At 45.3% G+C, this 14,322-nt stretch overlaps 1 protein-coding gene across 1 annotated transcript in view; it reads right to left on the bottom strand.

Moving 5' to 3' along the window:
- The window catches only part of FBF1 (Fas binding factor 1), a 159,209-nt gene that overhangs the window by 103,450 nt on the left and 41,437 nt on the right, over positions 1-14,322 (bottom strand). Inside the window, exon 7 of the mRNA XM_075349603.1 lies at positions 817-928. Within this exon, the coding sequence (XP_075205718.1) occupies positions 817-928 (112 nt within the window). The remainder of the gene's footprint in view (positions 1-816; positions 929-14,322) is intronic.

Genomic DNA, 14,322 nt, shown 5'->3' with positions numbered 1-14,322 from the left:
GATAATTAAAAATGGGTCAAATAGGGTCAAAGAGAGTGTTACGCAGGGAGTTCACCCATACCACATGTCAATATTCAAGGTGTTTAAATCTCTGTTGTTGTTACTGCTCGGGCTACCCCGAAACGCCATCCAATTCCCTCCCTCCCCCCTTCCCCTCCCTGGGTGCTTCCTTGCAACCATCCATGGTTCTCCCCCTCTCCCCCACCTCTCTCTCCCCTCCCTTTTCTTATCTTCCTTTCTTACTCTCTGGTTCTTGTTGTTTGGATTGCTCGTTTTGAGGATTAAAGAGTAAATTGGTAGGTTGACTCTATACGTATTGGGTATTGATTAACCTAAAAAAAGTTGCAACTTGCATCAGACATGATTGGTGGTGGTGTGACAGGAAATGTGAATCATAATCAAAGGTGATACTACCACATGTTACAGCGTTGTTTTCTTTGTGTATTATTGCCAATGATACCTGAATTTCTCCTTTTTGTAATGTAACTTCCTACAATAAAAAATTGATTGGATTAAAAAAAAGAGGCCCGCAGATTTCAGAAAGAGTGGTGATAAGACAATATAGCATGGCGGGGACCAGATAGGTGACTGAGGAGTGGAGGGACCAGCGAGATGAATTAGGGTCGTTTTTAATCTTTTGATGATCTTTTAGATTTTTCTAACATTCAATAGAATTAGTTTCCACTCAAGTATATACTCTCATCTTTAAATACAAAATTTTCCCAAGAAGTAGCAAGACCAAGTGTTTACTGAAGGCATTGGAAGCTTCTATACTTTTACAGTGGGGTTGTCTCACTAAGAGGAATAAAACCTTACCTCTTTTAGCATCGGTGGTCTTGTCACTGCTTTTGGCTTGGCTAGAATTCTTTGTAGGGGCTGATTTTGGCTTTCGGGATTCAAATAACTCTGCATCCATATCATCCAAGTCCTACAAGAAGAAACCGCAAACTCCATATAACTGTTCACCAAGGAACCGCTAGATTATATAGTAATTTCCAATATGGAAATAATCATGTTAGATAAATAAACCACAACTACCGGTATATCAGAAAACAAATGTGGAAGCTGCTTGTCAGTTTTCTGATATCGTTCTAGTGCATTTGTTCTGACCTAACACTCTTCTTCATAGCCAGGGTGTGTCCTCCATCTTATTTAGCCAGGGACCAATTTGTCCAGGCACACAGATTTTTAAATCGCACATAGGCCTCGGTTCCACTTGCGCACAGCTTCTGATGTGAGAGCATTGGAAGCAATATGCTAATGACCCTCTCTGCTGCGAGCGTCAGCCGAGGGTCATGTGACTGATGCGATCTTGCGATCGTATCACAGCTGTGGAGAAGAGGGAGGGAACACTTTCTCCCCATCTACTCCCCGGCCTGTCTCTGTGTACATCGCACTGCGGATGATATGTGAGTGCGTTGCGATGTTTCATATGCACCCATAGACTTGCATGGGGGTGCATGAGCTGAGACTCGCTGCCAAACGTAGCATGCTGCGATTCATTCCGCTATGGCATGAGAAATGAATCCCAGATGGACACTGCCCCATAGTTTTGAACTGGTGCGAGTGCAATCCGATGTTTTATTGGATTGTACTCGTCCGTGCAAAACGTAAATGGAACCGAGGCCATAGAGGCATTTACAGTTAGGTTCCAGATATAATGAGATCACCCTACCGTTGGTTGTTGGGCTCACATGGATAAGCTTAAAATCTCTTTTGTCAATATTTCCAAAGCAATAATGCAATGCCTATGTCTTTTTACGTGAACCAAACAGGGAGGGGGCTAGGCACCAGCTACTATAATAAAGCAAAGCTATGTGCCATGTACCAAGCAAACATGCTAAACCCAACTAAGAAGTACATAAAAGGCACCATGCTTTGTTGATGGTCAATAATGTCCAAAAGAGAACCTTGATTTGTGCAAATACATATCATAGATTTATTTATAACAAAAGTGGCAAAAAACACATACATTTAAAATCATTTAACCCCTTAAGGACGAAGCCAGATTTGTACTTAATGCCCAGGCCATTTTTTGCAATTTTGACCAGTGTCACTTTATAAGGTTATAACTCTAGAACGCTTCAATGGATCCCGGTGATTCTGAGATTGTTTTTTCGTGACATATTGGGCTTCATGTTAGAGGTAAATTTAGGATGATTTTTTTTATTTTATTTGTGAAAAAATCTGAAATTTGACAAAAAAAATAAATATTTTGCAAGTTTCAAACTTTTAATTTTTATGCCCATAAACCGGAGAGTTATGTCACACAAAATAGTTAATAAATAACATTTCCCACTTGTCTACTTTAGATCAGCGCAATTTTTGAAACAAAATTTTTTGGGGTTAGGAAGTTAGAAGGGTTCAAAGTTCATCAGCAATTTCCCATTTTTTCAACAAAATTTACAAAACCAATTTTTTAGGGACCACATCCCATTTGATGCGACTTTGAGAGGCCTGGGTGACAGAAAATACCCAAAAGTGACACCATTCTAAAACCTGCACCCCTCAAGGTACTCAAAACCACATTCAAGAAGTTTATTAACCCTTCAGGTGCTTCACAGGAACTAAAGTAATATGTAATGAAAAAAAATAAAAATTAACATTTTACCTAAAAATGTTACTTTAGCACTAATTTTCTTACTTTTTCAAGAGGTAACACCAAAAATTGGACCTCACACTTTGTTACCCACTTTCTTATGAGCGCGCCGATACCCCACATGTGGTCAGAAACCTTTGTTTGGGTAAATGGGAGAGCTCAGAATGAAAGGAGCAATATTTGAATTTTGGAAAGCAAAGTTGGCTGAAACAGATTGTGGGCACCATGTTGCTTTTACAGATCTCCTAAGGTACCTAAACAGCAGGAACCCCCCTCAAGTGACCCCATTTTGGAAACTAGACCCCTTAAGGCTTCTATCGAGGGGTATACTGAGCATTTTGGACCCACAGGTACTTCACAGATTTTGATAACGTTACTTTGTCATATTGAAAATTGTAATTTTTTTCTCAAAAATGTTGCTTTAGCATCAATTCTCTCACTTTTTCAAGAGATAATTCCAAAAATTTGACCCAAATGTTTGTTACCCACTTTTTTATGAGCGCGGTGATACCTCACATGTGGTCTGAAACCTTTGTTTGGACAAATGGGAGGGCTTGGAACGAAAGGAGCAATATTTGAATTTTGGAAAGGAAATTTGGCTGAAAAAGATTGCGGGCACCATGTTGCATTTGGAGGACCCCTAAGGTACGTAAACGGCAAAAAACCACCACAAGTGACCCCATATTGGAAACTAGGCCTCTCAAGGAATTTATCTAGATGTTTGGTGAGTACCCTGAACCCCCAGGTGCTTCACAGAAGTTTATAACGTTGAGCCATGAAAATAAAAAAATAAAATTTTACCACAAAATTGTTACTTCAACGAGGTAGCTTTTTTTTTTCACAAGGGTAACAGGAAAAAAATCACCATGAAATGTATTCTGCAATTTCTCCTGAGTTTGGTGATATCTTATATGTGGTGGAAATCAACTGTTTGGGCACACGGCAGGTCTTGGAAGGGAAGGAGTGCAATTTGACTGAACATTTGGCTGGAATAATTAGTGGACGCTATGTCGCATTTGGAAAGCCCCTAAAGTGCCTAAACAGTGGAGGCCCCCCACAAGTGACCCCATTCTGGAATCAAGAAACCTCAAGGCTTTTATCTAGGTGTATATTGAACATTTTGAATCCACGAATACTTCACAGAATTTGATAAGCTTAGGTTGCCATATTGAAAATTTTCATTTTTTTCACAAAAATGTTTCTTTAGCATCACATTTCTCACTTTTTCAAGAGGCAACAACAAAACGTGGACCCCACAGGTTGTTATCCAATTTTTTGTGATCGCAGGGATACCCCATATGTGGCCAAAAACCTCTGTTTGGATATATGGCAGGGCTTGGAATGGAAGGAGCACCATTTGAATTTTGGAAAAGTTGAAATAAATTGCGCGCACCATGTCACATTAGCAGGGCCTGTTGGGTACCTATACATTAGAAATCCCCCACAAGTGACTCCATTTTGGAAACTGGACCCCTCAAGGATTTTATTAAGGAGTATAGTAAGCATTTTGAATCCACAGGTACTTCACAAAAATGTTGCTGTAGCAACAAATTTCTCTCTTTTAGGCTATGTGGCCATGATCCAGCGACACGGCGTCTAGTACACAGTGTCAGCCTTCCTGCAGAGATGTGAGTGTTGTCCACGGGAGAACGCAGCTGCCCATGCCCACGATTTGGGTTCAGGCTGCTGTAGAGCTCTATGCTACCTGCAGAGCACACTCATCTCCGCAGCATAAATTGACATGCTGAGGCTCGGGAAGCTGCGCCACAGGTCGGTTTATGCTGCGGAGAAAAGAAGCACAGTGGGCACGGGATTTCTAAAAATCCTTCGACTGTGCTTCTACTGCACAACGCAGCGCTATGGACGCAGGGAAAACAATCTGCGCCCAAAATGCTGCAAACCCTGATTGTGGGCACATAGCCTAAAATGCTACAATGGATGAATGGATAGATGTCAAACATATATAACGTCCCACCCCCCTGCATATTCTAAGCTGGCGCCCTTTAGTGCCTTTCATGTGGCACTAAAGGGTGCCTAGCCTTGTATTTAGCCCAAAAAGAAAAAAAAAATAATTAAAATAAATGACGTGGGGTCCCCCCTATTTTTGATAGCCAGCTAGGGTAAAGCAGACCGCTGTAGCCTGCAAACCACAGCTGACAGCTTCATCTTGTCTGGTAATCAATTTGGAGGGCTCCCCAAGCTGTTTTTTTTTTTTTAATTATTTATAAATAAATAATTAAAAAAAAACAAACATAGGGTCCCCCCAAATTAGATCACCAGCCAAGGTGAAGCTGACAGCTGGGGTCTGGTATTCTCAGGGTGGGAAGAGCCATGGTTATTTGACTCTTCCCAGCCTAAAAATAGCAGGCCGCAGCCGCCCCAGAAGTGGCGCATCCATTAGATGCGCCAATTCTGGCGCTTCGCCCCAGCTCATCCCGCGCCCTGGTGCGTTGGCAAACGGGGTAATAAATGGGGTTGATACCAGGTGTGTAATGTCACCTGGCATCAAGCCCAGCAATTAGTTATGTCACGGCGTCTATCAGATACCCGACATAACTAATTGACAGTAATAAAAAAAAAAAATTGACAACAAAAAAAAATTTATTTGAAAAAACACTCCCCAAAACATTCCCTGATTGACCAATTTATTGAAAAGAATAGAAAAATAAAATCCACTGTAATCCATTTGGACGTCCCACGTCGACTCTGGACCTTCTAGAATATGGGGGACACGTTCAGGGAACGTATCCCCCATTTTCTAGGAGGGCAGACCCTCCATTTGAGGAGAGTGGGTGCAAAGAATCTGCACCCACCCTCCCTGGGTGACAGCTGCACAGTGCCGAGCAGCAGCAGCAGCAGCCAGCGTCCTGAACACAGGAAGCTGTCAGCTGCTCTGCACGTGTGACCGGCGTCTGCTGAGAAGGAGCCGGAGGAGGGGGCCGCGGGGGATCAGCGTTCCGACAGGTATGTATGACACCGGGGGACACCGGGGAACACCGGGGGGGACCCGGCAGGGCCTAGGGAGCAGGTTTCTGTCGTATGTGTTATGGCACATACGACAGAAACCATAGGAACAGTGTAAATGCGGCCGGCGCGCTGCTGTGCTCGCCGGTGCGCGCGGCCATCTTGGATTTTCGGGAGGGGGTTGGGGGTCGGAGGGGGCACTTTGGGGATACCGAGGGTACCGGAGGGAACCGGGAAAGAGATTTATCTCCCATCTGACATGTTTGTTTATGCCAGATGGGAGATAAATGATTTTTTACCGGCGCGGTCATTTACTGTAACCTGATCATCGGTATACGGTGTATACCGGTCATCAGGTGAGCGGGGACCGGAAAAACCGGCCAGAATCATGATCTCCAGGGTCTCAGCTACCCCCGGCAGCTGAGACCCCGGAAATTTTCTGACTCTGGGGGGCGCTAGACCCTTTTTTCCGACCGCCGTTAAAAAGCGGCGGTTTGGAAGAAGTACCCTAATTTGTCGCCGTTAAAAGGCGTATCGGCGGTCGTTAAGGGGTTAAAAACAGACATGTAAACAAAACACTTCCATTACTTTGATCAATTGTAGAAAATAACACTATAGGATACCGCATGAGAATCTAAATGTAAATAAATATATGCAGGCTGCCACATAAAGTGAACAATGAACCTGGACAATGTATCCCAGGTGTGCTAGGATACAAATTGTAGGGGGGCCCTGTAACTAAACTGTACTAAATAGAAACAGGATAAAACCTGTAAGTAGGTAGGCCTATACAAAAGTAGCAACAGCCTAAATAGGCGCAAAAAAAAAAAAAATAATATTAGGCACCTGAAACCAAAAAGCCATAAACAGTTACCGGAGCCCAGGTAAAGGATCAAAGATGGAAGTGGAAAACCTGATAATAGTTGGGCAGTATAATCTACCTTTTCCCATCTCCATCAGGACGGCAGGACTCTTTACTGACAGTCGGCGCTAATGTACTGGAGTGGAGGATTATTGACTTTCGCTTCTTGCACATCCACCTATAAAAGAATAGAGCATTGCACACAGTGAAGAATGTATCGAAGTCCTGGACCACATGATGAAACCTCTTCCGGACAGGTGATTACAGCTCCGTCCCAGGCTCCTTTTGCATTTTGCTGGCTCTCTTGGCCTGCGTCCCCTGCTGCCGTGGCTCCCATTCATCTATTTTTTTTTCTCTCAGCCAGTCATTTTGCTCATATTTGAGAGAAGCAGGTTTTCGCTCAGCTTGGGAAAAAAGTTTGGAGATTCCAGGTGCGGTTCTCTCTTTTTGCGGGGTTTTCTTCATCCTGACAGTAGGATCTTTCAAGTGATCCCCATTTTCCACAGCTGCCTCCACTCCTTTCCACTCCCAGCCTCTCCAGTGATTTCCTCGTGGCTAGGTCTCTTAATTTAGAACTGGTTTCAGTTGGGCCTAACGGCCCTTGCGACCCCGGTTTGTGTGCAGGTTCTCTTCCCTGGACACCACCAATTGCCTGTGCACGTTTTTCACTTGGTACAAACAGCTTCTTCGTCGTCTGGGGAGCAACAGTCCTCTCTCCGCTTCAGTATCCTGGTGCCCTTGGACATAGAGACCCTCTGCACCACAGCCTCCACCCAACTTCACAACCAGGTACGATATCAGCCCACAGAACATTTTCGATACCTCCACAGTGCTCCCCTCCTTATTTGTTATCTCCCTCACTTCTTCTGTCTACCTTCAATCCTATATCATATTTTCTCCAAAGTATGCCAGCCTGCCCAGCCTCCATTGGTCACCACTTTTGCCTGTACGTCATTTAACCGCAAATATCTGTCAGGCCAACCAGTTGCCAACCTGCGTTGCTTGTACTCACACGGAGTGCCTACCTATGTCGACCACCACACATGGTACTCTGACCATTAGCCAACGGCAGTTATACAAATGGCACACCGTGAAATGTTTTTCAAACCCCATACAGAGTTCATCAAGGTGCTAGGCAAACAAATTGACGCATCCATAAACGGGAACCTTGTATGTGTAAAAACGCTATTAACCTGCAGACATAGGGTAAATCTGCAGATTAATAGCATTTGAAACCTGCTCAACACACGCACATTAATCCCTGCTGCTGGGAGACAAAGAACTTTAATCCTCCTGACAGCATTCCAGTTTTAGTCATGGGGGCGGTGCCGGCACGTGTTCAGTCACCACTCTGTGTATGGAAAGCAGCGGTTGTAACTGCTCCCAGTACTGACTGACAGCTCACTCAGCAATAGAACCCTCTGTCAGTCAGTACAGAGGGCATATGGTTACAGCTGCCACTTTCCATACACAGAAGGGTGACTGAACCTGTGAAAGGGTGACAGGCGACTCCCCTTTGACTGAACACTGCCTAGAGGATTAAAGTTATTTTTCTCTCTGATGGTTTAGTGTGCAGGCGCTGGGCAGGTTTCAAGCGCTATTAACCTATAGATTAACTCCATATCTGCAGGTTCATGGCCTTTTTACACGAGACAGGTTACCTTTAAAGCAGTTTCTACATACGGAAACATATGAATCTTGTATATTCTTTTCCAGCAGATCTTTTCACAGCCTAGGCTTCCTACCCCTTGCGGGTTTATCCAGTCGCTCGTTCATCTCAGGGTACAACTTTTCCACACTTGGACGGAAGGACACCATTAATAGACGTGGGACACGCTTGGCCAAGTCTGGGTTTCAGGCAGAGGAATCTGGTTTGTGTCCAGCTTTTGCCACTACTTTAGTCTAGAAGCAGTTACTCCCTGGGCTAAAACACATGCACCAAGCCATGCTTTCCGGGGCTCTTACATCTGAATAGGCGGGACACAAAAGACCAAATTGCTCATGCAGGTAAGTATCTCTGCTCTGACAACTCTTGAAGATGCTAGCTGTTCTGTTTAAGCTTCAAGTAACATCGCAGTGATCTGCAGCACTCTTTGGCTCAAGTCCTGAAATGATGATTCTGTATCAAAGACCTTTCTTTCACGGACTTTCCTTTTCAATGAGCACGCCTGTTTGGCTCAAAGTTGGAGAAGATACTTTCAGATACTACCAGCAGCAAGAGCACCCTGCTCCCATAGGCCAAACCAAGACCCCCATTTTTAGGTGAAAGGCTATTCCGTTTCGTTAATTTTGTAATTTCTCTTCGAATCACCAAAAGTGACACTCCTCAGGATAAGAAAAGACTATGCTCAAAATCAGCAACAGCTTTGCATTCACAGTCAAATATGAGCTCCAGAACTCAAGGAAACAAGTCTTTTTGAAAGTGTCGGGTTTTTCCCACCCAAGAACCTTCTTGGTCTTCTTCCAGATCGTGTGGCTAGCCAAGCAAATAATTTCCTTCCAGACAATAAGATGTCTGATCTTTTAAAACGGGACCTGTTCCTTTAGTTGTCCCTCCCCACTACCCCTCTGCTTCTGCATGAGTACCCCGGGTAAGATGTTAGTGGCCATTGAGAAAATTCCCTTTGCTCAATTCCATACCAAGACTCAGTTTGACGAGATCTACTTTGCTAGGGTCCCCTTTTCTACACAAATTCACAGTCACTTAATTGATCAGCATGGCATCTGAAATTACAGTTCTAAGATCTACAGGTTTCTAAGATCAGGTCATGCAGACTATGAACAAGGACCAGAAGTGCTCTTTATTTCATATTAACCATCACACTTGGAAGGGACTTTTCTGTTGGCATAAAGCCAACAAGATTAATCCAATATCATGCTCTTTCTCGGGTCTCTTTACCTTTTAACAGACAATCTGGTCCTCAGTTCTCTTAAGGGCCAAGTTTTGGCTCGGTCTATTCTATTTCCAAGGAACTTGGCTTCCAAGCCTCAAATTAGGATCTTCCTTCACACCGTGTCTCACTTAGTTCCTCCTTATCGGCTCCCTATGGATCCCTGGCATCTCAACCTAGTACTTGACACCTTTTCTCTGCTTTTGTCTTCTTTGAAGGAGGCCTTCCGAGTGGTGATCAGTTTGATCAGGCAAGTATCTGAACTGGCAGCTTTGTCCTGTCACTCTCAATTCCTTGTCTTCCACCTGGAAAAGATGGTTTTATGTTTGGCACTCTTATTGCTTCCCAAGGATGTCTAATCTTTCCACCTTAGTGGGGAAATTGTTCTCCCTTCGTTCCGTCCTCCTCCCTCTCATCTCATGGTGCAATCCTAATGCGGGCGTCACACGGTACGATCTATCGTGCGATTGCACGAGCGATCGTACCCGCCCCTGTCGTTTGTGCGTCACGGGCAATTAGTTGCCTGTGGCGCACAAAGTCGTTAACCTCCTGTCACATGCATTTACCTCCCGGGCGACGTCGCTGTTGGCGGCGAACATCCTCTTCCTGAAGGGGGAGGGACGTTTGGCGTCACAGCGATGTCACACGGCAGCAGGGCAATAGAAGCGGAGGGGCGGAGATGAGTGGGACGTAACATCCCGCCCACCTCCTTCCTTCTGCATTGCCGGCGGGATGCAGGTAAGCTGCGTTCGTCGCTCCCGAGGTGTCACACGGAGCGACAAGTGCTGCCTCGGAAACGATGAACAACCGGCGCGCAGAAGGAGGAACGATTTTTTGAAAATGAGCAACGTGTCAACGAACGAGAAGGTGAGTATTTCTGCTCGTTCACAGTCGCACGTAGGTGTCACACGCTACGATATATCAGACGATGCCGGATGTGTGTCACTACCGACATGACCCTGACGACATATCGCCCCGATATATCGTACTGTGTGAAGCCCGCATTACACAATTTAGAAATGGTCTGGTGTGTGCGGTGACAGCTTGTTGATGACAGCCTCATTCATTCGGGCAGCATGGTGGCTCAGTGGTTAGCACTGCAGTCTTGCAGCGCTCGGGTCCTGGGTTCAAATCCCACCAAGGACACCATCTGCAAGGAGTTTGTATGTTCTCCCAGTGTTTGCATGGGTTTCCTCCGGGTACTCCGGTTTCCTCCCACACTCCAAAAACATACTCATAGGGAACTTAGATTTAGCTAAAGATAATATTATATTATTATTATTATTATTATTATTATTCAGATTCTCTGTCATTCTGAAAGGATCTCGTTAAAGTCTGGCTGTCTCTAAAATTACTTTTTCTTGCTGGATTAGTTGTGCAAATAGGGACGAGGATAGAGTGCCCCCGAGGACGGATAATGCTCAATCTACCGTGAGATTGGAGGCCTCTTGGACAGTTTGCCATCAGGGTTCTATTCTGTGGCTTTGCAAAGCTGCTAACTGGTCATCAATCCACAATGTCGCAAAGTTTTAAAAATTCCACACTTTTGCCTCAGTGGATGTGAGGCTGACATAAAAATGTGTTGCATGTGGCAGTCGCTTGTGTTACTGCCTGAGTAGTTTGCCCTACTACTTTTCATATTTTTCGCACTCTTTGGACGTCCTTTGGAAAGTCTCATGGTTTTGTGTCCCCCAATGAAGCGCACGATAAAACAAGATTTTGGGGACTTACGGTATAATACCTTTCTCATAGCCTTCACAAAGTACCCACAATTTCCTTTATTACTTTACAGGTATGTGTTGTGGTTTATTCTATGTTGTGTTTTTCTGTTTCTTCTACTGCTTTCTTGCTAACCGAGTAGCTTGGTTGCCAGTAGGTGGGGGGAGCCTGATGATGAGGAGCTGACTTATTTTGGAGTTCTGAATAAAATCTGTCACGTGTGAACAAAGGCAATATTTGTGGCTGAATTAGTGATAAATAGTGATGAGCGAGTATGCTTGTTACTGCTCGGTACTCGCACGAGTATCAATGTACTCGGGCTACTCGGCGGGGACCGAGTAATCTCGCGATACTCGTGCTGTACTCGTGGTCTTCATGTTGGCGCTCTTTTTACAGCCATCCCTTATGCAGGGATTGGCTGGCAGACCACTGCAATGCCACAGCCCTGTTGTGGAATTGCAGTGATTGGCCAGCCCGCACAGCGTGACCGTGCCTTTAGCCCGACACTTCCCCGCTCGGCTACGGCCCCTCCCGCACTCCACTCCGCGTGTATATATATATGCACGCTTACACACACACGCACGTTTTTTTTTTTAATTTACAGTTTTCTGGTTTCTACATGCTGCCGGGGGTGATTTCACAAAAATACTCGGGTCTCCCATAGGATAACATTGGGCTCGGTGCTCGGGCCGAGTACACGAGTATCTTGGGATGCTCGGCCCGAGCCTCGAGCACCCGAGCTTTTTGGTACTCGCTCATCACTAGTGATAAACTTCATCTGCTTTGTCAACCAAAAACTACTGGGAGCAATGTTTTTTAAGGCACATGAATTCTTAGCTGCAGTAGGCACTCTTGGTAGCAAAGTATATTCTTTGTCAGAAATGGGATCCATTCATATCACGAACGAACGCTTCTGGCAGAAGACTGAAACCCAACCCACTATGTACGAATACAGTGCGATATGTCCACTTAAATAAAATGAGAAAAAAAATGTATTGAACAGCGAATTCTACATGGATCGAACCACCCTTTATGTTGATTGACGTGGCTCATTTGCCCAGAACCAGTGTTGCCCGAATTGCAACCTTTGCCCTGCACTGACACTGCAGGGGCTCAGAAATATACACAATGTCAGTGCAGGAGTACGCTCATCCCGCTCTCTTGTCTATAGTGGCCACTCAATCCACATAGGAGTACACATCCAGCATTAAAAAGCCACTTCTTGCAGGCCAGGCAGACAAATTTTATGCATCAGGAATAAGGTAGGGTAGCATCTTAGAAGGTCTTCAAATGTATGCGATACCAAGAGTTCTAGCAAGTTGTCACCTTCTCCCAAATAATGCAACACTAGCGCTCCTGCCTCCTTTGTCCCTTCCAGTGACCAGCCTCTAAAATGCTGAAATTGGGAGACCAAGAAATACCCTCAAGGGTGGGGCAGCGCTAAACCACCATAATCCTAAGACTGCTTTCACTCATCAGTGTTTTGGCATCAGGCACGATCCGGCGAAAAAAACTGATGCGACGGATCCGGCGAAAAAAATAGATCAGTTGCATCAGTTTTCTGCATCAGTTCCTTCAGTTTTTTGAAAGATCCGGTGTGATACTGAGCATGCTCAGTTCAAAACAACGGATCCGGCGGCCGGATCCGTTTTTTGCCGCATTACACCAGATCCGACGTCCATAGGCTTCCATTATAAAACACGCCGTACGGCGCGATCCGTTTTTTTTTGCCAGACACAAAAACGTTCACTTCAACGTTTCATCCGGCCGCCGGACAAGTAAATTTTGCCGGATGAAACGCAAGGCCATCCGGCGCTAATGAAAGTCTATGGGGGGAAAAATGGATCCGGCGGAAACAGACACCGGATCCATTTTTTCATGTTTTTGCCAGATTGTGCCTGATGGCAAAAAACTGATGTGTGAAAGAAGCCTTAAAGGGAATCTGTCAGCAGGATTTGCTACTTATCTGAGAGCAGCATGATGTAGGCAGAGAGACCCTAAATCAAACGATGTATCACTTAGATTACTGGGTGCAGCCATTCTGACTTCATCAGAGCGTTTAGATTTAGCTATTAGAGCTGAGATAGCTGCCCCGTCCACACCAGGCTCTCAATAGAGATTGTACATTGACAGTGAGGTGCCAATCAGAGGAGGGGGTGTACTTGGATGTGTAGTCTAAAGCTGGGTTCACACTAAGCGACAGCGACAACGACGTCGCTGTTACGTCACCCTTTTCGGTGACGTAACAGCGACCTTGTAAGTCGCTGTTATGATCGCTGCTTAGCTGTCAAACACAGCAGAAGCAGCGATCATAACGTCGCTACATGTGCAGAGAGCAGGGAGCCACGCTTAGCGCTGGCTCCTTGCTCTCCTAGGTACAGTACACATCGGGCTAATTAACCCGATGTGTGCTGCAGCTACATGTCACAGTGCAGAGAGCAGGAAGCCGCGCGCACTGCTTAGCGCTGGCTCCTTGCTCTCCTTGCTACAGTATACATCGGGTTAATTACCTGATGTGTACTGCAGCCACATGTGCACAGAGCAGGAGCCGGCACTGGCAGCAAGAGCGGAGGCTGGTAACGAAGGTAAATATCGGGTAACCAGGGAAAGGTCTTCCCTTGGTTACCCGATGTTTACGCTGGTTACAGCTTACCGCAGCTGCCAGACGCCGGCTCCTGCTCCCTGCTCACTTCATTTCGTCGCTCTCTCGCTGTCACACACAGCGATGTGTGTGTCACAGCGGGAGAGTGACGACCAAAAAATGAAGCTGGACATTCAGCAACGACCGGCGACCTCACAGCAGGGGCCAGGTCGTTGCTGGATGTCACACACAGCGACAGCGACGGGACGTCGCTGCAACGTCACAGAAAATGGTGACGTAGCAGCGACGTCGTTGTCGTTGTCGCTGTGTGTGACACCAGCTTAAGAAAAGTTCTGCTGCTTAAATAAACATAGCAAATAAACAAAAGATTGGACCTTGACAAGACAGGCATCCCTGAATTTTCTGTTAACCCTTGCAGCATGCTATCTTCAGCTTACTTAGCAAAAACCTGCTGACAGATTCCCTTTAAGTAGCAGTAATTTTTTCTTTACTCTTTCAAAGCAGATTGCTAAGGCACATTTTGGCATAAGGCATGGCATAAGGCACATTTTAATAAGATTTGTTCTCTCAAATGCAAACAAAGGTAGTTTCCCCCAGGCACCAACTTCCTTTCTCAGCATAAAACACAAAAGAATTCAGATTTCAGGATATATAGTCTTGTGTCTTTCTTGTAATGTAAATGCCT

This window comes from Anomaloglossus baeobatrachus, chromosome 5, assembly GCF_048569485.1.
Source record: "Anomaloglossus baeobatrachus isolate aAnoBae1 chromosome 5, aAnoBae1.hap1, whole genome shotgun sequence".
NCBI classification, from domain to species: Eukaryota; Metazoa; Chordata; class Amphibia; order Anura; family Aromobatidae; genus Anomaloglossus; species Anomaloglossus baeobatrachus.
Note: the sequence above shows the minus strand (reverse complement) of the source record. Positions and strands in the feature narration are given on the sequence as shown.